This window comes from Babylonia areolata, chromosome 1 (assembly GCF_041734735.1).
Source record: "Babylonia areolata isolate BAREFJ2019XMU chromosome 1, ASM4173473v1, whole genome shotgun sequence".
Taxonomy (NCBI): Eukaryota; Metazoa; Mollusca; class Gastropoda; order Neogastropoda; family Buccinidae; genus Babylonia; species Babylonia areolata.
In genome coordinates this window covers 97827986-97852620 of record NC_134876.1, presented here as the reverse complement: position 1 = coordinate 97852620, position 24635 = coordinate 97827986, and the positions used below count along the sequence as shown (strand labels likewise).

The 24635-nt window shown below is 45.5% G+C and overlaps 1 protein-coding gene across 1 annotated transcript in view; it reads right to left on the bottom strand.

Moving 5' to 3' along the window:
• Nucleotides 1-386: 386 nt before the first annotated feature.
• Nucleotides 387-24635, bottom strand: part of LOC143294404 (dual 3',5'-cyclic-AMP and -GMP phosphodiesterase 11-like) — a 244310-nt gene continuing 220061 nt past the window's right edge. The window contains 16 exon segments of the mRNA XM_076605884.1: nucleotides 387-812; nucleotides 2781-2864; nucleotides 3662-3736; nucleotides 4784-4847; nucleotides 7713-7790; nucleotides 8569-8669; nucleotides 9539-9626; nucleotides 11391-11479; nucleotides 11481-11501; nucleotides 14108-14215; nucleotides 14663-14809; nucleotides 18552-18695; nucleotides 20835-20978; nucleotides 21731-21778; nucleotides 22015-22078; nucleotides 23482-23552. Of these exon segments, the coding sequence (XP_076461999.1) occupies nucleotides 627-812; nucleotides 2781-2864; nucleotides 3662-3736; nucleotides 4784-4847; nucleotides 7713-7790; nucleotides 8569-8669; nucleotides 9539-9626; nucleotides 11391-11479; nucleotides 11481-11501; nucleotides 14108-14215; nucleotides 14663-14809; nucleotides 18552-18695; nucleotides 20835-20978; nucleotides 21731-21778; nucleotides 22015-22078; nucleotides 23482-23552 (1512 nt within the window). The 3' untranslated portion in view covers nucleotides 387-626.

Below are 24635 nucleotides of genomic sequence, written 5' to 3'. Positions count from 1 at the left end.
TTTCATACGTCAGAAACAAACATTCATATTTGCAGTTTAAAAAACCCAAACAAAAAAAATCAACAGCAACTGAAATGAAGGAAACCAACAAGGCAGTCAAAACCAACCAGACCATTGGTCTTCCCCATCAAGCGTGGAGATCTTCACACACACACACACAGACCCACCACCCAATACGTCATCACGCTAAAATTACAAAGGGAAATTAAAGACCACCCAGTAAGTCTAACAAAACGTCACAGCATAGACAAACCAAACACCGAGACACACTTGTGCATGTGCTCACAGTTCAACAAGTTCAACTTTTTCAGAAGTGTCCATTTTATGTGGAATTCTGAAAGTCAGTCAGTCAAAGTGCGGATGGAAACTGATTTCGCAAGTTTCAGTTTTAAAAAAAAAGAGAAAAAAAAAGGATTATAGGTTTCAGTGTCAGAATAAAGGAGGTGTTAAACCATGTGGAATGATCCACATACACCACACCACATCTGCAGAGAAAACAAAGCAGATGCCTGACCTTTGCAACGACTCAAGGCATCAGTCAGTCAGGCCTTGGTGATGCAGGCACAGCGCCAGCTGGTGTGTGGACGGAGAGTTCTCTCCCTTCAGCTGACGCTACAGGCCGCGTGTCAAGAGGTGGTCTTTTCCTCCTCCTTGTCCTTGTCCTGGTTCTCTGCCCTTTCCTCCCGGGCCTGCTTGTCCAGGTGGCGCTGCTGCAGCAGCTGTTTGTGGCGGGCCTCCTGCTGCCAGTGGGACCGATTCTGCTGGCACCCCTTCAGCAGGGGGCTCAGCGGGGGGAAGACACGCGCGATGGCCTGCACACACGTCAGTCTGTGTAACGTCTGGACACTCACAGCACAGTCAGCACTCACAGTGGACTGTACACAGGTCAGTCTGTAACGTCTGGACACTCACAGCACAGTCAGCACTCACAATGGACTGCACACACGGCAGTCTGTGTAACGTCTGGACACTCACAGCACAGTCAGCACTCACAATGGACTGTACACAGGTCAGTCTGTGTAACGTCTGGACACCCACAGCACAGTCAGCACTCACAATGGACTGTACACACGGTCAGTCTGTAACGTCTGGACACTCACAGCACAGTCAGCACTCACAGTGGACTGTACACAGGTCAGTCTGTGTAACGTCTGGACACTCACAGCACAGTCAGCACTCACAGTGGACTGCACACAGGTCAGTCTGTAACGTCTGGACACTCACAGCACAGTCAGCACTCACAGTGGACTGCACACAGGTCAGTCTGTGTAACGTCTGGACACTCACAGCACAGTCAGCACTCACAGTGGACTGCACACAGGTCAGTCTGTAACGTCTGGACACTCACAGCACAGTCAGCACTCACAATGGACTGTACACAGGTCAGTCTGTGTAACGTCTGGACACCCACAGCACAGTCAGCACTCACAATGGACTGTACACACGTCAGTCTGTGTAACGTCTGGACACTCACAGCACAGTCAGCACTCACAATGGACTGCACACACGGCAGTCTGTGTAACGTCTGGACACTCACAGCACAGTCAGCACTCACAATGGACTGTACACAGGTCAGTCTGTAACGTCTGGACACTCACAGCACAGTCAGCACTCACAATGGACTGCACACACGGTCAGTCTGTGTAACGTCTGGACACTCACAGCACAGTCAGCACTCACAATGGACTGCACACACGGCAGTCTGTGTAACGTCTGGACACTCACAGCACAGTCAGCACTCACAATGGAGTGCACACACGGTCAGTCTGTGTAACGTCTGGACACTCACAGCACAGTCAGCACTCACAATGGACTGTACACACGTCAGTCTGTGTAACGTCTGGACACTCACAGCACAGTCAGCACTCACAATGGACTGCACACAGGTCAGTCTGTGTAACGTCTGGACACTCACAGCACAGTCAGCACTCACAATGGACTGTACACAGGTTAGTCTGGCTGTATCAGTTTCAGTTTCTCAGAGAGGGGTCACTGCATTCAGAAAAATCCATATACGCTACACCACAATTGCTAAGCAGATGCCTGACCAGCAGCATAACCAAACGCGTATAGTCAGGCCTTGAGTGCATGCATATATATCTTTGTGTACCTGTCAGAGTGGATTTCTTCTGTTGCCAGAGGACAACACTCTTGTTGCCATGGGTTCTTTTTCAGTGCGCCAAGTGCGTGCTGCAAACAGGACCTCAGTTTATCGTCTCTTCCGAATGACCAGATGCCCAGCTTGATTTCCCAGTGAAACTTGGGAGAAAGGGCGAGAGCGGGATTCGAGCCCAGACCCTCACGGACTCTGTGTTGGCAGATGAGCATCTTAACCATTCTGCCACCTTCCTCCTTTGGGTGTAACGTCTTGACACTTACAGCACAGTCAACCCATGAGCAAGGCAAGGTCATATTTGTGTTAAATCATGATGATAATGAGGAGAGAAATAGTACATATCTGTACAGCAATTCTAAACCTCTCAAAGCGCTTTACAATAAAACATTAATCAGATACAAAGCACATAAGAAAAACACACACATATACGGACGCACACACGCACACGCACATTGGGTCAGGTTGGGGGCGTAACATCTTTTTCCGAGTCCTTGGAGGATTGGGGGGGTGGGGGGGGGGGGGGCAAGTGGGTGGGTGGGTGGGTGGGGGGGAGTTATGGGGTACCTGTTCTCCAGACAGTTCTGATCCGTAACACATTATAGAAAAGAAACTGTTTCTGTCCCAAATCAGACAGTGAAATGAATGATAAAGATCTAAACCTCACCTCATAGACAGGTAAACAGATACTGTCAATAAACCCAACTTGCATTGTCGGTAGTTTGTCTTTCTTCTCCCGGTCCATCATTTCCTGAAAAATGACAAATATCAGAAAGAATTATTTCTGATGGAAGGGCTTATGAGAAACAGCTTATATTTCACAATGACATAAGCTTACAGCAAAGTGAGCACTGTATGATTAATGGTTCCTCAACTGCACAAGAAGTCATTCACAGATTAGTCTTTTGTGCAAGACTTTGCCTGGCAAACTAGGAGGCACGATTGCACTGGGTGCTGCAGCCTTGAGGGCTAGTTGGCCTTTGGGAACCATCCCAATGCTGACTGTCCTAAAACCCTGTATTGGCCAAGACAGTGAGGATGTGACTTGGCCAAGACACTGTCCGCCATAATCAGATTCTAGCCCAGAGAGGTGGGACATCAGTTGTCTCCTCTGCTGTTCTGATGGTCATAGGTAGGCATGACTATCATATTTCTGATGATAGATTTCTTCCTTTATGTTCTGTGTATTTTTTGGGTCTTGTATAATGCAGCAAACAAATTTCCTGATATCAAAAATACTGTGACCCCTGATCAAATTGTATGTAATATGCCTATTGCCAGTTAGACAGTGTGTGTGTGTGTGTGTGTGTGTGTGTGTGTGTGTGTGTGTGTGTGTGTGTGTGAGCGCGTGTGCATGCGTGCGTGCGTGCGTGCATGTGTGTTCTTCTTCTTTCATGATTATCTTTATCATCATCATACTCTCCTCCTCCTCATCACTGTTATTGTTAAAGTTGTCACAGTTCTGTCTTCCCCAATCAAGCACAGACATGAAGCCATGGTTTCAGAGAAAGGACAACACCCTCCTGTGAGTTTCCCCACAGCACTGACCATCGGCTGGATCTTCAGCTTCTCCTTCTCCATGTCTCCCTGCTCAAAGAACTCGCTGGCCACCAGCTCTGCCACCTGAAAGTCACAAACATAACAGTGTGGTAAGCTGTCGGCAGCATGGGTTGAAAACAAAGTAAAATTCACCCCGACTGTTCCCAAAACATGACAGTGTGGTCCGTTTACTGCAGCATGGGTTAAAAAGAAAGTAAAATTCACCCCAACCGTTCCCAAAACATGACAGCGTGGTCCACTGTCTGCAGCATGGGTTAAAAACAAAGTAAAAGTCACCCCAACTGTTCCCAAAACATGACAGTGTGGTCCGTTTACTGCAGCATGGGTTAAAAAGAAAGTAAAATTCACCCCAACCGTTCCCAAAACATGACAGCGTGGTCCACTGTCTGCAGCATGGGTTAACAACAAAGTAAAATTCACCCCAACCGTTCCCAAAACATGACAGCGTGGTCCACTGTCTGCAGCATGGGTTAACAACAAAGTAAAATTCACCCCAACCGTTCCCAAAACATGACAGCGTGGTCCACTGTCTGCAGCATGGGTTAAAAACAAAGTAAAAGTCACCCCAACCGTTCCCAAAACATGACAGTGTTGTCAATTGCAGAAAAAGTAAAATTCGCACCCATTAGTTCCCATATCACATTCCTTGCAAGATCTGTTTTCTCTGTCTTCGCCTTCACTTCTTGCTTATTTCAATGTGCAGTTTGTGGTTACCGCTAGGAAACTTGATCAACCCTTGCAGTGCCAAGCCTATTTTATGCTCAGTGACAACTATTTGTCAAGGGGTGTTTTGGTCACAGAGGGTTATAATTACAACAACAACAACAACAACAACAAATCTAGCATGCAAAATACTGAAAGAAAAATATATAACCTATACTTTTTCTGAAAGGAAATGAACACACTAACCAGTTATGACAATTTCACATGAATTTATTGATTTTGCGATGGGAAAATTCTTATAATTATGCCACGAAAATTTCCATTCTAGGGCACTCTTTTGCACACTGGAAGGGGAAGGATATTTTCATTTTGTGGCACCTTTTTTCACACTGGAAGGGGACGGATATTTCCATACTGGGGCACTCAATGTGTTAACTTTTTGTGTACCTTTTTCTGCACATCCCATGGCTTGGTGATGGCCGCCACGTCAGATGCTGTCATCATCATTGATCTGTGGTGACAGGGACAGGGCAAATGTAAGGCACACACAGTTTAGATAGATGTACAAGAACACAGCCAAAAAGTGCTGATGTCAAGCACACAGAGGTAGACAGACAGATGTACAAAAACACAGCCAAAAAGTGCTGATGTAAGACAAACAGAGTTTATATAAATGTACAAAAACACAGCCAAAAAGTGTTGATGTAAGCCACACAGAGATAGACAGATGTACAAAAACACAGCCAAAAAGTGCTGATGTAAGACAGAGTTTAGATAGATGTACAAAAACACAGCCAAAAAGTGCTGATGTCAGGCACACAGAGATAGACAGACAGATGTACAAAAACACAGCCAAAAAGGGCTGATGTAAGGCACACAGAGATAGACAGATAGATGTACAAAAACATAGCCAAAAAGTGCTGATGTAAGGCACACAGAGATAGATAGATGTACAAAAACACACCCAAAAAGTGCTGATGTAAGGCACACAGAGATAGATAGATGTACCAAAACACAGCCAAAAAGTGCTGATGTCAGGCACACAGAGATAGACAGATAGATGTACAAAAACACAGCCAAAAAGTGCTGATGTAAGACAAACAGAGTTTATATAAATGTACAAAAACACAGCCAAAAAGTGTTGATGTAAGCCACACAGAGATAGATAGATGTACAAAAACACAGCCAAAAAGTGCTGATGTAAGACAGAGTTTAGACAGATGTACAAAAACAGCCAAAAAGTGCTGATGTCAGGCACACAGAGATAGACAGACAGATGTACAAAAACACAGCCAAAAAGTGCTGATGTAAGGCACACAGAGATAGACAGATAGATGTACAAAAACATAGCCAAAAAGTGCTGATGTAAGGCACACAGAGATAGATAGATGTACAAAAACACAGCCAAAAAGTGCTGATGTAAAGCACACAGAGATAGATAGATGTACAAAAACACAGCCAAAATGTGCTGATGTAAGACAAACAGAGTCTAGACAGATGTACACAAACGCAGCCAAAAAGTGCTGATGTCAAGCACACAGAGATAGATAGATAGATGTACAAAAACACAGCCAAAAAGCGCTGATGTAAGACAGAGTTTAGATAGATGTACAAAAACACAGTCAAAAAGTGCTGATGTCAGGCACACAGAGATAGATAGATGTACAAAACACAGCCAAAAAGTGCTTATGTCAGGCACACATATATAGACAGATAGATGTACAAAAACACAGCCAAAACGTGCTGATGTAAGGCACACAGAGTTTAGATAGATGTACAAAAACACAGCCAAAAAGTGCTGATGTAAGACATAGTTTAGATAGATGTACAAAAACACAGCCAAACAGTGGTGTTGTCAGGCACACAGAGATAGATAGATGTACAAAACACAGCCAAAAAGTGCTTATGTCAGGCACACATATATAGACAGATAGATGTACAAAAACACAGCCAAAACGTGATGATGTAAGGCACACAGAGATAGATAGATGTAGAAAAACACAGCCAAAAAGTGCTGATGTAAGACAGAGTTTAGATAGATGTACAAAAACACAGCCAAAAAGTGCTAATGTAAGGCACACAGAGTTTAGATAGATGTACAAAAACACAGCCAAAACGTGCTGATGTCAGGCACACAGAGATAGACAGATAGATGTACAAAAACACAGCCAAAAAGTGCTTATGTCAGGCACATAGAGACAGACAGATTTATGTATAAAAACACAGCCAAAAAGTGCTGATGTCAGGCACACAGAGATAGACAGATAGATGTACAAAAACACAGCCAAAAAGTGCTGATGTAAGACAGAGTTTAGATAGATGTACAAAAACACAGCCAAAAAGTGGCTGATGTAAGACAAAGAAAGTTTATATAAATGTACAAAAGCACAGCCAAAAAGTGCTTATGTCAGGCACACATATATAGACAGATAGATGTACAAAAACACAGCCAAAACGTGCTGATGTTAGGCACACAGATTTTAGATAGATGTACAAAAACACAGCCAAAAAGTGCTGATGTCAGGCACACAGAGATAGACAGATAGATGTACACAAACACAGCCAAAAAGTGCTGATGTAAGGCACACAGAGATAGATAGATGTACAAAAACACAGCCAAAAAGTGCTGATGTAAGACAAACAGAGTTAAGATAGATGTACAAACACACAGCCAAAAAGTGCTGATGTAAGGCACGCAGAGTTTAGATAGATGTACAAAAACACAGCCAAAAAGTGCTGATGTCAGGCACACAGAGATAGACAGACAGATGTACAAAAACACAGCCAAAAGTGCTGATGTAAGGCACACAGAGATAGACAGATAGATGTACAAAAACACAGCCAAAAAGTGTTGATGTAAGGCACACACAGATAGATAGATGTAAGATGTACAAAAACACAGCCAAAAAGTGCTGATGTAAGACAAACAGAGTTAAGATAGATGTACAAAAACACAGCCAGAAAGTGCTATTGTAAGACAAACAGAGTTTAGATAAATGTACAAAAACACAGCCAAAAAAGTGCTGATGTAAGGCGCCCACAATTTAGATGGATGTACAGTCACAACTAAACTGTTTGTAATAATTTAGAAAATTCACTTCCCTAAAATTAATAACCATCACATCTTGTAAAAGGTGTTTTCTGTATGAAAGAGTGACACACTCTTCCAGGGGAGAGTAGCCTGAATTTCACACAAAGATATATCTGCTGTGACAAAAAGTAACAAAACACAAGTTCATGACTATTACTTTCTCTCATATGTTTCACATGAAACAACAGTGGGTTTGTGTGTGTGTGTGTGTGTGTGTGTGTGTGTGTGTGTGTGTGTGATAACAAAGCAGTCACATACTGTTCAGTGCAGAGACAGAGCCTTTACCTGAGAAGATCTCTGCTACAATCATCTGTCCAGTCCACTTCCGGAGAATGGGTCAGCTCAAAGAATCGACCTCGGTACCTGGATACAGACATCACCTTTGCATTGTAAAATTTCTTATCTATCTATCTATCTATCCATCTATCTATCTATCTATCTAACTATCTCTCTCTCTCTCTCTCTCTCTCTCTCTCTATATATATATATATATATATATATATTAACAAATCCAAATAAGATAATCACACCATGAAATGAAAGGAACCCACACATGTACACAACTTAAACAAGTGTAAAGCAGACAACTTAAGAGAGATAAACAGCAGCCACTAATCAAGCTCAAGGACAACAGTCATTATACAAACATCAGTATAGGAAATATCAGTATCACCACTGATAACAACAAATTCCAGTTATAATAACTGCAGTAATATTACTTATCATATGGAGAAAAGAGAAAATCAAGAGGAAAACACACAGTTTCTTTTTCTGTGAAATAACTATACAAGGAAACCAACTAAAGAAAACCCCAAAAAACACCAAACAAATAAAACAAAAAACGAAACAAAGCAAAACCGCACAAAAATCAATTAGATACAGAGCACACACACACACACACACACACACACACACACACACACACACACACACACACACAGAGACTAAAACAAACAGACACACATATCACACACACACACACACACACACACACACACACACACACAGAGACTAAAACAGACAAACAGACACACACCACACAGACACACACACAGAGTAAAACAGACAGACAGACACACACACACACACACACACACACTGAGACAGACAGACAGACAGACAGACAGAGAAGCAATCTTACTTGAAGTAGAGAGCAAGGTCAGTGGACAGAATGGCGTTTTCTAAAACCCGTATCACTTGTTCGTAGTCTGCTTGTGACAGGTTGCACAGGATATCACTGCCCTGCAACACCCAGATACTCATTTTACCTTGAGGCTCACAGCATTCTGTTCATTTAACTCACTCAGTACGGCCAGTCCTCTCTTCTCCTGTACACAGACCCCTCGGATGTCCAGTGGGAGTCTGAATGACCCAACCTTTAGCTTCCGTCGTCAGAATTATGGTATTCTTTGTCAACATTCACCTCTTCAGTATATTTGTCAACATTCACCTCTTCAGTATAAGAGCCTTCCACTTGCAATATTTTGATGGTGGTAATTGGGGTGGAACGCTGTTAACGTCGTCTCTTTCGCCGTTCGTATGGAGAGAGTTAAAGTGGTCACACAGATCTTCATGCTGAATGCCACAATGTGTGCAGAATTCTTCCATTGAAGCCAAGCAATGTTTGTAAAACACAACCAAAACTATTACACTGATGTATGCGTATCATCATTGTCAGAGAGTCTGACTGTAGTGGAGAGACTCACCATGCACTGAGCAAAGTGGTGATGGACATCATCATCACCATCATCACCATCATCATCACCATCACCATCACCATCATCACTATCATCATCATCACCATCATCATCACCATCATTGTCAGACTGACTGTAGTGGAGAGACTCACGATGCACTGATCGAAGTGGTGATGGACATCATCATCACCATCACCATCATCATCATCATCATCATCATCGTCATCATCATCGTCATCATCACACTGACCTTAGTGGAGAGAATCATGATGCACTGGTCAAAGTGGTGATCAACATCATCATCATCACCATCACTATCATCATCAACACCATCGTCATTATCATCATCATCAACACCACCATCATCGTCATCATCATCCCCATCATCATCAACATCGTCATCATCACACTGACCTTAGTGGAGAGGATCATGATGCACTGGTCAAAGTGGTGATGCTCCATGGTGGATGTGGTGTACAGCTCAGCCAGGGGAGACATGGTTCTGTGGGCACAACAACAACGCTGCATCTGACACATGTGGAGTGATGGCCTAGAGGTAACGCGTCCGCCTAGGAAACGAGAGAATCTGAGCGCGCTGGTTCGAATCACGGCTCAGCCGCTGATATTTTCTCCCCCTCCACTCAGTAGACCTTGAGTGGTGGTCTGGACGTTAGTCATTCGGATGAGACGACCGAGGTCCCGTGTGCAGCATGCACTTAGCATAAGGATTGTTCCTGGCAAAATTTTGTAGAAAAATCCACTTCGATAGGAAAAGCAAATAAAACCGCACGCAGGGAAAAAAAAAAGGGTGGCGCTGTAGTGTAGCAACGTGCTCTCCCCGGGGAGATCAGCCCGAATTTCAGACAGAGAAATCTGGTGTGATAAAAAGAAATACAATTACAAATACATTACAGGGCCACGGGACAGCTCTGCTGAAGGGTTAAAAAGAAGGGTGGGGGGAGGTGGACGGAGTGTAATGATGCGCTCTGTTCTCTTTCAAACTTGGTGCATCCACAAACTGTCCAGTTCAGGACAAGCACTGGAGATGAGGAGGAAGGTGGCAGAATGATTAAGACGCTCAACTGCCAATACAGTGAGTCCATGAGGGTGTGAGTTCGAATCCTGCTCTCGACGGGCGCAATAGCCGAGTGGTTAAAGCGTTGGACTTTCAATCTGAGGGTCCTGGGTTCGAATCACGGTGACAGCGCCTGGTGGGTAAAGGGTGGAGATTTTTACGATCTCCCAGGTCAACACATGTGCAGACCTGCTAGTGCCTGAACCCCCTTCGTGTGTATATGCAAGCAGATCAAATACGCACCTTAAAGATCCTGTAATCCATGTCAGCGTTCGGTGGGTTATGGAAACAAGAACATACCCAGCATGCACACCCCCGAAAGCGGAGTATGGCTGCCAACACGGCGGGGTAAAAACGGTCATACACGTAAAACCCCACTCGTGTGCATACGAGTGAACGTGGGGGTTGCAGCCCACGAACGAAGAAGAAGAAAAAGAAGCAGCAGCCTGCTCTCGCCCTTTCTCCCAAGTTTGACTGGAAAATCAAATCGAGCGTCTAGTCTTGGATGAGACAATAAACCGAGGTCCCATGTGCATCACGCACTTGGCGTGCTGAAAAAGAACCCATGGCAACAAGAGTGTTGTCCTCTGGCAAAATTATGTAAAAAAGAAATCCACTGTGATAGATACACAAACATGTAAGCATGCACTCAAGGCTTGACAAGTGTGTTGGGTTATGCGGCTGCCAGACATCTGCCTTGCAGATGTGGTGCAGTGTATATGGATTTGTCAGAACTCAGTTATGCCTCCTTGAGAAACTGAAACTGAAACTGAAACTGATTGGAGATGAAGTGATTGCCGATTTCATGTCAGCAGTTTAAGTGCAACAGCTGCGCTCAAACTAACAAATCCACAATCAATAAACATACACAACAATACAACAGTAAGACAAGAATAATCGAAAAATAAGGCAAAGATTGCTATAGCATTGACCAAAATTATAAACTGGACTTTCAAATGTTCTTCAATGCACAAGTACACACACACACACACACACACACACACACACAACAACTACACGACACACACACAGAGGCACACACAAACACACACACACACAACGCATACACACTACACACACAAAACACACACAAACACACACACACACACACACACACACACACAACAGAGGCAACCACACAACACACAACTCACACACACACACACACACACACACACAGAGGACACATACTTCAGCTGGAACTGGTTGTTGGTGCCGCGGTGATCCAGGTCATGGCACAGACAGCCCACCATCAGCGCCAGTCTCTCCGTCTCCCCCAGGAATGTTCAGCATCTGGCCAGTCTGCAGCCATTGGCAGTGTACCATAGTCAGTTGTGTCAGTCTGCAGCCATTGGCAGTGTACCATAGTCATTTGTGTCAAGTCTACAGCCATTTGACAGTGTACCAAGTCAGTTGTGTGTCAGTCTACAGCCATTGGCAGTGTACCATAGTCATTCATGTCAGACTGCAGCCATTGGCAGTGTACCATAGTCAGTTGTGTCAGTCTACAGCCATTGGCAGTGTACCATAGTCATTCATGTCAGACTGCAGCCATTGGCAGTGTACCATAGTCATTCATGTCAGACTGCAGCCATTGGCAGTGTACCATAGTCATTCATGTCAGACTGCAGCCATTGGCAGTGTACCATAGTCATTCATGTCAGACTGCAGCCATTGACAGTGTACCATAGTCAGTTGTGTCAGTCTATAGCCATTGGCAGTGTACCATAGTCATTCATGTCAGTCTGCAGCCATTGGCAGTGTACCATAGTCATTCATGTCAGACTGCAGCCATTGACAGTGTACCATAGTCAGTTGTGTCAGTCTATAGCCATTGGCAGTGTACCATAGTCATTCATGTCAGACTGCAGCCATTGGCAGTGTACCATAGTCAGTTGTGTCAGTCTATAGCCATTGGCAGTGTACCATAGTACTGGCTGCCTTCACCTCTACACTCCACCACGCTCACTACGATCAGCTTCGGATCCACTCCACTTACGCATACCCAGATTCAAACTCTCGACTGTTGGCCGCCGTTCTTTCTCTGTCTCTGGACCTTGCAATTGGAATGAACTTCCTCTTTCGCTTTGTCAAGTCTCCACACACAGCTCTTTCAAGTCTGGCCTTAAAACCCACCTCTTCCCAAAATAGCCTCCCTTCCCTGCCTCTTCCTTGTCTTTAGTTTCTCCAGTTTTTGAGTTATGCGCGCGTGAGAATGACTGGTGCGAAAGCGCTTATATTTGTCTATGCACAAGATTCAGCGCTATATAAGTACCATTATTATTATTATTATTATTATTATTATTATATGCACAAGATTCAGCGCTATATAAGTACCATTATTATTATTATTATTATTATTATTATTATTATTATTATAGTCAGTTGTGTCAGTCTATAGCCAATGGCAGTGTACCATAGTCATTCATATCAAACTGCAGCCATTGGCAGTGTACCATAGTCAGCTGTGTCAGTCTGCAGCCATTGACAGTGTACCATAGTCAGCTGTGTCAGTCTACAGCCATTGGCAGTGTACCATAGTCAGCTGTGTCAGTCTACAGCCAATGGCAGTGTACCATAGTCATTCATGTCAGTCTGCAGCCATTGGCAGTGTACCATAGTCATTCATGTCAGTCTGCAGCCATTGGCAGTGTACCATCGTCATTCATGTCAGTCTGCAGCCATTGACAGTGTACCATAGTCATTCATGTCAGTCTGCAGCCATTGACAGTGTGCTATAGTCAGTCATGTCAGTCTGCAGCCATTGGCAGTGTGCCATAGTCACGTCAGTCTACAGCCATTGACAGGTGCCATAGTCAGTTGTGTCAGTCTGCAGCCATTGGCAGTGTACCATAGTCATTCATGTCAGTCTGCAACCATTGACAGTGTACCATAGTCATTCATGTCAGTCTGCAGCCATTGGCAGTGTACCATGGTTATTCAGGTAAGTCTGCAGCCATTGGCAGTGTACCATAGTCAGTTGTGTCAGTCTGCAGTCATTGACAGTGTACCATAGTCAGCTGTGTCAGTCTGCAGCCATTGGCAGTGTGCCATAGTCAGTTGTGTCAGTCTGCAGCCATTGGCAGTGTACCATAGTCAGCTGTGTCAGTCTGCAGCCATTGACAGTGTACCATAGTCATTCAGGTCAGTCCGCAGCCATTGGCAGTGTGCCATAGTCAGTCATGTCAGTCTGCAGCCATTGACAGTGTACCATAGTCACTCACGTTCCACTATCACCATCAGAACAGCAGAGTAGGCAGCTGCAGTTCCAACTGTATCTGGGCTACAATGTGATTATAGTGGAGAGCGTTTTGCCCAAGCTACATCTCCACTCTCTTGGCCAAGGGGGCTTTGGACAGTCGGTGTTGGGATGATCCTCAAAGGCCAACACCCTCTCAAACTATGTATCTATCTTAATGTACATACTCTGTTAACTTACTCTTATCTCACTTAACGTTTGCTTGCACGCATTTTATTTCACTGCGTGCATATATGAACAGAGAATTTCTGGAAGAATCTGGTGAACAGTTCTCTTGTGTGACACCACAATGACTCTTCACAGAGTTGAGGTGGAACAAGAAGAAGAAGAAGAAGGAAGAGGAGGAGGAGGAGGGGGAGGAGGAGGGGGAGGGGGAGGAGGAGGAGTGGGAGGAGGAGGAGGAGAGGGAGGAGGAGGGGAAGGAGGAGGAGGGGGAGGAGGAGGGGGAGGAGGAGAAGGAGAGGAGGAGAGGGCAGAGGAGGAGGAGGAGGGGGAGGAGGAGGAGGAGGAAGGGGAGGAGGAGGAGGAGGAGGGGGAGGAGGAGAAGGAGAGGGCAGAGGAGGAGGAGGAGGGGGAGGAGGAGGAGGAAGGGGAGGAGGAGGAGGTGGAGGAGGGTAGGAGGAGGAGACACATTTCTTCCTTTACATACCTGCAGCATGCAGAACATGGTCTGTGTCACGTTGAAGGCGTGGCGCCAGTTGTGGTAAGTTACGTTGCGGTAATTCTTCTTCACACTCAGCAAAAACCGACACAGTAACTGGAAAGAAGGGAGAAAAGAGGTGAGAATTTACACACTTAATTACACAACTCTTTTCACTCAAACATGAATACTAAGCACAACACTCAGTGAACTTGATGATTGTATAAAATGGAAACATGACTTCAGAAAACGATCTATATTTTGAATGGGTGTCCGCAAAGAACTATAATCCTGACCCTTAGATTAATATACTTGTAATAGATTTCTGTACCAAATCTTTTTCCTAGATATTTATTTTCCTTTCCTTCTTTTTATTCCAAAATTGTATCCATGAAAATAATTCCAAATCACCATTTCAGCATTTTCAGTTACTTCATTTTCTACCACAGACAAAAAAAAAAAAAGAAAAAAAAAAAAAGTAGAACCTACTTGAGTAGATGATTGCAACAGACAGTCGCACACACACACACACACACACACACACACACACACACACACACAGACCTCATAACTGATGTGGAAACGCTCAATGAGGTGCAGGTCCATGAACATCCGTATCGTTGCCTTCAGCGTATCGTCGTCATCCAGAGGGAAGTCACTGAAGTTGTAGTCCAGCAGCTTGTAGTGTTGTGACGAGGGCACCACCATTTTCTGCACCACGGAAACCAGACATTACTTCTTCTTCGTTCATGGGCTGCAACTCCCACGTTAACTCGTATGTACACTAATGGGCCTTTACGTATAATTATGACCATTTTAACCCCGCCATGTATGCAGCCATACTCCGTCTTCGGGGTGTGTGCATGCTATATATATATATATATATTTTTTTTTTTTTGTTTTTTGTTTTTTTTTTTTTTTGTTTCCATAACCCACCGAACGCTGACATGGATTACAGGATCTTTAACGTGCGTATTTGATCTTTTGTTTGTGTATACACATGAAGGGGGTTCAGGCACAAGCAGGTCTGCTACATACATGTTGACCTAGGAGATCGTAAAAGTCTCCACCCTTTACCCACCCGGAGCCGTTACTGATATTCGAACCCGAGACCCTCAGATTGAAAGTCCAACGCTTTAACCACTCGGCTCTTGCGCCTGTCAATATCATTACAACATTAACCCTTGACTGCTGAACCTGGGTGAAATGGGGTCAGTGTGGCGTGAGGCTGAAGTGCTGTCACTGCCTTCTGTGTGCCTTCAGTGTCACTGCCTTCTGTGTGCCTTCAGTGCTGTCACTGCCTTCTGTGTGCCTTCAGTGCTGTCACTGCCTTCTGTGTGCCTTCAGTGTCACTGCCTTCTGTGTGCCTTCTGTGCTGTCACTGCCTTCTGTGCCTTCAGTGTCACTGCCTTCTGTGTGCCTTCAGTGCTGTTACTGCCTTCTGTGTGCCTTCAGTGCTGTCACTGCCTTCTGTGTGCCTTCAGTGCTGTCACTGCCTTCTGTGTGCCTTCAGTGTTGTCACTGCCTTCTGTGTGCCTTCAGTGTTGTCACTGCCTTCTGTGTGCCTTCAGTGTTGTCACTGCCTTCAGTGTCACTGCCATCTGTGTGCCTTCAGTGTTGTTACTGCCTTCAGTGTTGTCACTGCCTTCAGTGTTGTCACTGCCTTCTGTGTGCCTTCAGTGTTGTCACTGCCTTCAGTGTTGTCACTGCCTTCTGTGTTGTCACTGCCTTCTGTGTGCCTTCAGTGCTGCCTTCTGTGTGCCTTCAGTGTTGTCACTGCCTTCAGTGTTGTTACTGGCTTCTGTGTGCCTTCAGTGCTGCCTTCTGTGTGCCTTCAGTGCTGTCACTGCCTTCTGTGTGCCTTCAGTGTTGTCACTGCCTTCTGTGTGCCTTCAGTGTTGTCACTGCCTTCTGTGTGCCTTCAGTGTTGTCACTGCCTTCTGTGTGCCTTCAGTGTCACTGCCTTCAGTGTTGTCACTGCCTTCAGTGTTGTTACTGCCTTCTGTGTGCCTTCAGTGCTGCCTTCTGCGTGCCTTCAGTGTTGTCACTGCCTTCAGTGTTGTTACTGCCTTCTGTGTGCCTTCAGTGCTGCCTTGTGTGTGCCTTCAGTGCTGTCACTGCCTTCTGTGTGCCTTCAGTGTCACTGCTTTCAGTGTTGTCACTGCCTTCAGTGTTGTCACTGCCTTCTGTGTGCCTTCAGTGCTGTCACTGCCTTCAGTGTTGTCACTGCCTTCTGTGTGCCTTCAGTGCTGTCACTGCCTTCTGTGTGCCTTCAGTGTCACTGCCTTCTGTGTGCCTTCAGTGCTGTCATCTGTGTGCCTTCAGTGCTGTCACTGCCTTCTGTGTGCCTTCAGTGCTGTCATCTGTTTGCCTTCAGTGCTGTCACTGCCTTCTGTGTGCCTTCAGTGCTGTCATCTGTGTGCCTTCAGTGCTGTCACTGCCTTCTGTGTGCCTTCAGTGTCACTGCCTTCTGTGTGCCTTCAGTGCTGTCACTGCCTTCTGTGTGCCTTCAGTGCTGTCACTGCCTTCAGTGTTGTCACTGCCTTCTGTGTGCCTTCAGTGCTGTCACTGCCTTCTGTGTGCCTACAGTGCTGTCACTGCCTTCTGTGTGCCTTCAGTGCTGCCTTCTGTGTGCCTTCAGTGCTGTTACTGCCTTCTGTGTGCCTTCAGTGTCACTGCCTTCTGTGTGCCTTCAGTGCTGTCACTGCCTTCTGTGTGCCTTCAGTGTCACTGCCTTCTGTGTGCCTTCAGTGCTGTCACTGCCTTCTGTGTGCCTTCAGTGTCACTGCCTTCTGTGTGCCTTCAGTGCTGTCACTGCCTTCAGTGTCACTGCCTTCTGTGTGCCTTCAGTGTCACTGCCTTCTGTGTGCCTTCAGTGTTGTCACTGCCTTCTGTGTGCTTCAGTGTTGTCGCTGCCTTCTGTGTGCCTTCAGTGCTGCCTTCTGTGTGCCTTCAGTGCTGCCTTCTGTATGCCTTCAGTGCTGTCACTGCCTTCTGTGTGCCTTCAGTGCTGTCACTGCCTTCTGTGTGCCTTCAGTGTCACTGCATTCTGTGTGCCTTCAGTGTCACTGCCTTCTGTGTGCCTTCAGTGCTGTTGCCTTCTGTGTGCCTTCAGTGTTGTCACTGCCTTCTGTGTGCCTTCAGTGCTGTCACTGCCTTCTGTGTGCCTTCAGTGTTGTCACTGCCTTCTGTGTGCCTTCAGTGCTGTCACTGCCTTCTGTGTGCCTTCAGTGTCACTGCCTTCTGTGTGCCTTCAGTGCTGTCACTGCCTTCTGTGTGCCTTCAGTGCTGTCATCTGTGTGCCTTCAGTGCTGTCACTGCCTTCTGTGTGCCTTCAGTGTTGTCACTGCCTTCAGTCACTGCCTTCTGTGTGCCTTCAGTGTTGTCACTGCCTTCTGTGTGCCTTCAGTGCTGTCACTGCCTTCTGTGTGCCTTCAGTGTCACTGCCTTCTGTGTGCCTTCAGTGCTGCCTTCTGTGTGCCTTCAGTGCTGCCTTCTGTGTGCCTTCAGGGCTGTCACTGCCTTCTGTGTGCCTTCAGTGCTGTTGCCTTCTGTGTGCCTTCAGTGTTGTCACTGCCTTCTGTGTGCCTTCAGTGTTGTCACTGCCTTCTGTGTGCCTTCAGTGTCACTGCCTTCTGTGTGCCTTCAGTGTCACTGCCTTCTGTGTGCCTTCAGTGTTGTCACTGCCTTCTGTGTGCCTTCAGTGTTGTCACTGCCTTCTGTGTGCCTTCAGTGTCACTGCCTTCTGTGTGCCTTCAGTGCTGTCACTGCCTTCTGTGTGCCTTCAGTGCTGCCTTCTGTGTGCCTTCAGTGCTGTCACTGCCTTCTGTGTGCCTTCAGTGCTGCCTTCTGTGTGCCTTCAGTGCTGTCACTGCATTCTGTGTGCCTTCAGTGCTGTCACTGCCTTCTGTGTGCCTTCAGTGTCACTACCTTCTGTGTGCCTTCAGTGTTGTCACTGCATTCTGTGTGCCTTCAGTGTCACTGCATTCTGTGTGCCTTCAGTGTCACTGCCTTCTGTGTGCCTTCAGTGCTGTCATCTGTGTGCCTTCAGTGCTGTCACTGCCTTCTGTGTGCCTTCAGTGCTGTGACTGTTCTGATATTCATACCATATCTTATCATGATGAATTTTGTTTAATGATCGTCACACCTACTGGTTATTGTAGACATTTTTGCTAGAGTGTCGTCTTTTACATTTGAGCGTTATCGTTTAGGAGAGGAGGGGGAGGGGAATCAATAGTGAGTTAGGGGGGAACTGGGTAGCTGGAGGATGGAATATGAAATGAATATCTAAGTACAATTACAGAAAATTACTGAATAGACTTCGTAAAAGAGAAGTCGCTAAACTAACAAGCGAAACAACTGGTAACTAATGCAAAGATAATAAAGTTTTTTGCTATCTTATCTCGCTATCCTATCTGACGTCAATCAGCCAGTGGACGACCCCATGACCCACCTGCAGTTTCTCCGCCTCCTCCATGGGGGCTATGGCATGGTAGGACATGACCTCCAGGGCCACTCGCTGCTTGGCAATGGCCTTCATGGCCGTTTCATACATGGCCGTGTTGTTGATGCCCATGCCGCAGAAAATGGCAAATGCCTGAAAATAAAAGTCAGACAGTCAGCCTTTCATTTGGCCAAAGTCTTTCCCCCTTTCAGCCTTTAACTACAGCCAAGTCAGCCCATCAGCTTTTCTGACTCTGCCCCGTTCCTTGCATGCAGTGCCCCTTAATGGGACCTGCACCCTGACTCTGCCCCGTTCCCTGCATGCAGTGCCCCTTAATGGGACCTTCACCCTGATTCTGCCCCGTTCCTTGCATGCAGTGCCCCCTAATGGGACCTTCACCCTGACTCTGTCCCGTTCCCTGCATGCAGTGCCCCTTAATGGGACCTTCACCCTGATTCTGTCCTGTTCCCTGCATGCAGTGCCCCTTAATGGGACCTTCACCCTGACTCTGTCCTGTTCCCTGCATGCAGTGCCCCTTAATGGGACCTTCACCTTGAGTCTGCCCCTTTCCTTGCATGCAGTGCCACCTAATGGGACCTTCACCCTGACTCTGCCCCGTTCCTTGCATGCAGTGCCCCTTAATGGGACCTTCACCTTGAGTCTGCCCCTTTCCTTGCATGCAGTGCCCCCTAATGGGACCTTCACCCCGACTCTGCCCCGTTCCTTGCATGCAGTGCCCCCTAATGAGACCTTTACCCTGACTCTTCCCCGTTCCTTGCATGCAGTGCCCCTTAATGGGACCTTCACCTTGAGTCTGCCCCTTTCCTTACATGCAGTGCCCCCTAATGGGACCTTCACCCTGACTCTGTCCTGTTCCTTGCATGCAGTGCCCCCTAATGGGACCTTCACCCTGACTCTGTTCTGTTCCCTGCGTGCAGTGCCCCTTAATGGGACCTTCACCCTGACTCTGCCCTGTTCCCTGCGTGCAGTGCCCCTTAATGGGACCTTCACCCTGACTCTGCCCCTTTCCTTGCATGCAGTGCCTACTAATGGGACCTTCACCCTGACTCTGTTCTGTTCCCTGCATGCAGTGCCCCTTAATGGGACCTTCACCCTGACTCTGTTCTGTTCCTTGCATGCAGTGCCCCTTAATGGGACCTTCACCCTGACTCTGCCCCTTTCCTTGCATGCAGTGCCCCTTAATGGGACCTTCACCCTGACTCTGTCCTGTTCCTTGCATGCAGTGCCCCTTAATGGGACCTTCACCCTGACTCTGTTCTGTTCCCTGCATGCAGTGCCCCTTAATGGGACCTTCACCCTGACTCCTGATCCTTGCATGCAGTGCCCCTTAATGGGACCTTCACCCTGCTTCTGCCCCTTTCCTTACATGCAGTGCCCCCTAATGGGACCTTCACCCTGACTCTGTTCTGTTCCCTGCATGCAGTGCCCCTTAATGGGACCTTCACCCTGACTCCTGATCCTTGCATTCAGTGCCCCTTAATGGGACCTTCACCCTGACTCTGCCCCTTTCCTTGCATGCAGTGCCCACTAATGGGACCTTCACCCTGACTCTGTTCTGTTCCTTGCATGCAGTGCCCCTTAATGGGACCTTCACCCTGACTCTGCCCCTTTCCTTGCATGCAGTGCCCCTTAATGGGACCTTCACCCTGACTCTGCCCCTTTCCTTGCATGCAGTGCCCCTTAATGGGACCTCCACCCTGACTCTGCCCCTTTCCTTGCATGCAGTGCCCCTTAATGGGACCTTCACCCTGACCCTCTTTGTGTCTAGACCTCTGTGTATATACTGCAACCTATAGTAGAATAGAATGAAGTGTTTGAAAGTCCACCCACTGTTCTGTCTGAAAGTAATGAACAAACCATACGACAATGCCATTATCATCATCATTATTATTATTGTCATCATTGTTGTTCTTGTTATGATGATGATGAAGATGATGATAATGATGATGATGATGATGTTGATGAAGATGATGATGATGACTGCAGTATCAATGTTGTTTCAACTCAAAGAGGTTTTCGTCGTTCATCATCATCATTATCATTGTTGTTGTTTTGATAATGATGATGATGGTGATGATGATGATGATGATGATGATGATGATGACTACAGTAACAGTGTTGTTTCACCTCAAAGAAGTTTTCGTCGTTCATCATCATCATCATCATCATCATCATCATTCAGTAACAGTGTTGTTTCACCTCAAAGAGGTTTTCGTCGCAACAATGATGATGATGATGATGATGATGACCACAGTAACAGTAGTGTTTCACCTCAAACAGGTTTTCGTCGTTCTTGTTGAAGGCAGTGTTGTCTCCCTTGTTGACCAGCTGCATGACCCCAATGACCTTCCCCGACACGTTTTTGATGGGCATGCACAGGATGGACTTGCTGCGGAATGACGTCCCCTCGTCCACCTGAACCACGTCATCCATCAATCAATCCATCAAAAATACTTTATCAATCCACATGGAAATTAACTTGTGCAATCACAGGTTCAACATTCAGGATTCAATATCCTTTCACAACTTTTAAGTATGCAGAATTACACAGAAAAGATAAACATGAAAAATAACTAATAACTGAAAAACTGAAATGTATTAATAACATTCATGTAGCAAATATAATGTAAAAATTCAAAATGTTCAGCAATTACTAAAACAATATATAAACTTAGGAATATTTTGATAAAAAAAACAACAACTTACAATGGCATATACTCATCGAAAGTAGTTATAACTGTGAAGCTGGGCTCATTTTAACTGCAGTCACAATCACTTAAACAGTTCATGCAGTTTTACAACACAACAGAATAGGATAGGATATGATACAATAATTATGATACGATACAATAGAATATAATACTATACAAATAGATTAATCTCTCACAGGGGAAACTTTTATGTCTGCTCAAATACACAAAAAAAACCAACATATAAGCACCAGGAGATATATCTAAGTGTTACCAGATTTTCTGAATATCAAGACTAATGTGCCTGGTTTTCTACAATTTGTTATCATCACCCTGTGATGACAATGTATTTGTGCCAGCACATTTATCAAATAATGGAATTCATCGGCACTAATTGACAAGAGAGAGCAGCAAGAATGTCAAGTATCTCGTTAATTGAGAATTAATGAGTTGTATATAGTCATCAGAATCACTTACAGATGGGTCAAATCTGTCATCTTGATACACATCTGGGATGTTCAGCGTCTGAAAGACACACACACATGCACATTATCATCTACTCAGTATAATGGATACATCTTTTTGGCATTGAGAACTGCTTAATATGGTGAATCTGTCTACACACACACACACACACACACACACACACACACACACACACACACACATAACCGCGCACACACACATGCATACGCTGCACAAACCAACAGGTTGATCAGTACCTATAACTCTTGCACATCCTCAGTTTTGACCACACTTACCTCCCCTGTTCTGGCGACGTGTCCAGTGATGCCAATGTTGACGGGAAAGCGAGGTTCCTGAGGTCTGCAGGAGAAATTAAAACAAAGCAACAGGGTAAAGAAAGAAATATAAACAAATCGATGAATTAACCAGCGGCATTAGTCTCAAGGCCTGAATAAGCGCGTTAGGTTACGCTGCTGGTCAAGCATATTCTTAGCAGATGTGGCCGGTGAAGTGTATGTGGATTTGTCCGAACGTAGTGACGCCTCCTTGAGTTACTGATACAGATTATCAGAGGCAAAGGCTAAGAAAGCACTAAGTTTCAGTTTCAGTTTCAGTAGCTCAAGGAGGCGTCACTGCGTTCGGACAAACCCATATACGCTACGTAACCCAACGCGATTTGTCAGGCCTTGAGAAAAAAAAAAAGAAAAAAAAAAGAAAAAAAGAAGAAAATAAAATAAATAAATAGATGAATAAAAAAAAGAAGAAGACAAAAAGAAAGCACTAAAACATAGGATAAAGGTCTTGTTCTCCTTTACGGCAATATGGGCAGTGAATTCACATTTCCTGTGTCAAAATGAGGCTCGGCACAGGAAGACAGGCCACAATCGTCTCCCTTCCGCCGTTTCATCAAATCAACCTTATCCCGGTTAAAATGGCGGAAGCAGAAAGCTAATACTTTTTAGCTTCGGCGACCGAAGTCAGGTACCCATTCACACCTGGGTGGAGTGAGGCAGACCGGAGTTAACGGGCCGCCTTTCCCAACAACACAACACAGCACGGCGCTGAAACGCGGCCTCGAACCCTGATCACTGGTGAGCACTGGGTCCGAATGCCTCAGGCTGCCACGGCGCCTCAAACCGGCAGTCAACAGCTGCTAGTGGCTGAACTGTGAATACGCACGCAGAAGATCAATTAGGTAGGTTGAATATACCGTAATCCACGCCAGAGTTGGGGACAGGTTATGAAACGCTGAACACCCAGAATGGACCAGCCACGACATGAACCATCAGAGAGTTGATGTTTGTCACAGAACAGAAATGAAGAAGAATGCGAATGAGGAAAAGAGGGTTGGAGGAGGAGGGGAAGGAGGAGGGGAAGGAGGAGGAGAATGAGTACACAAAAGAAATGACACAAATTTTCGTTAAAAAAGTATTACTACTTTAAAAACCAACAACACATTCAGCCCTCTGGGCGAAAAACAAAAACCTCACATACCCCCCCCCCCCCCCCCCCCCCACCCCCAATAAAGCAACAACCAACAACTAACAAAGCAAAAAAACAACCCAAAACAAAGAACCCCCTCCCCCCCACACACCCCCACACACACACACACCACACACACACACCCCAGCAACAAAGAACATACACGAAGAGACAGGAAAACAGACAGACACAGACTGACAGACAGAGACAGACAGACTGACAGACGGGCAGCCTGGGCAGGGTAGGAGAGAAGAGAGGATGTCCACATGAAGGCGCCGTACCCTTCTCTGTTATATGTATCGTCATTGTCAAAATCTGAAGCCTGCAGGTCGAAGACTTGAGAAAATATTCCCTGCAACACAAAACACCAAGACAGACATTTTAAATGACTTGGTCCACACAAATTTTATCTTCATCCCAGTCAAGAAAAGTACAGACAGGTCTATTTAATCTCTCTCTCTCTCTCTCTCTCTCCCTCTGTCTCTCACGCATACACATACACATACACTCGCGCGCACGCGCGTGTGCACGCACACGTCAAACACAAGCACACACACATGCACACAGTGCAAACGCGCGCGCACACACATAGAGATATATATGTATGTACACACACACACACACACACACACACACACACACACACACACACACACACACACACACACACACACACACACACACACACACAGATAGAGAGATGTATAGATTCGGATGATAAATTCATTAGTAATGTTTGGATTTGGCCCGTCTTGAAGGGGGTAACTGAAACATAAACTACACATATAAATAATCATATATATATATATATATATATATATATATATATATATATATATATATTATAAAACACACACACACACACACACATATATATATATAATATTATGGAGACAGACAGACAGACAGACAGACAAACAGACAGACAGACAAACAGACAGACAGACAGACAGACAGAGAAAGACTCCGATGGTTTAATGTGCTTCGGCCATCTGGAGGGGAAGAGACAGGAATACATTTCCAGCATTGTTGCTGTGATCACATTCAACACATTAAATACATTGAACACACTGAATGCATTTTAGCAAACGTTAGCATTTGAGGTTCAGTGTTCATACGATGAACATATCGAGACAGAGACAGGGTGAAATTGTAATGTTAGTATTTGAGGTTCAGTGATCACACGATAGTTGAACAGACACAGTGTGAGATTGTAATGTTAGTATTTGAGGTTCAGTGATCACACGATAGTTGAACAGACACAGTGTGAGATTGTAATGTTAGTATTTGAAGTTCAGTGATCACACCATAGATAGATGGACAGACACAGACAGTGTGAGATTGTAATGTTAGTATTTGAGGTTCAGTGATCACATGATAGATGGACAGACACAGACAGTGTGAGATTGTAATGTTAGTATTTGAGGTTCAGTGA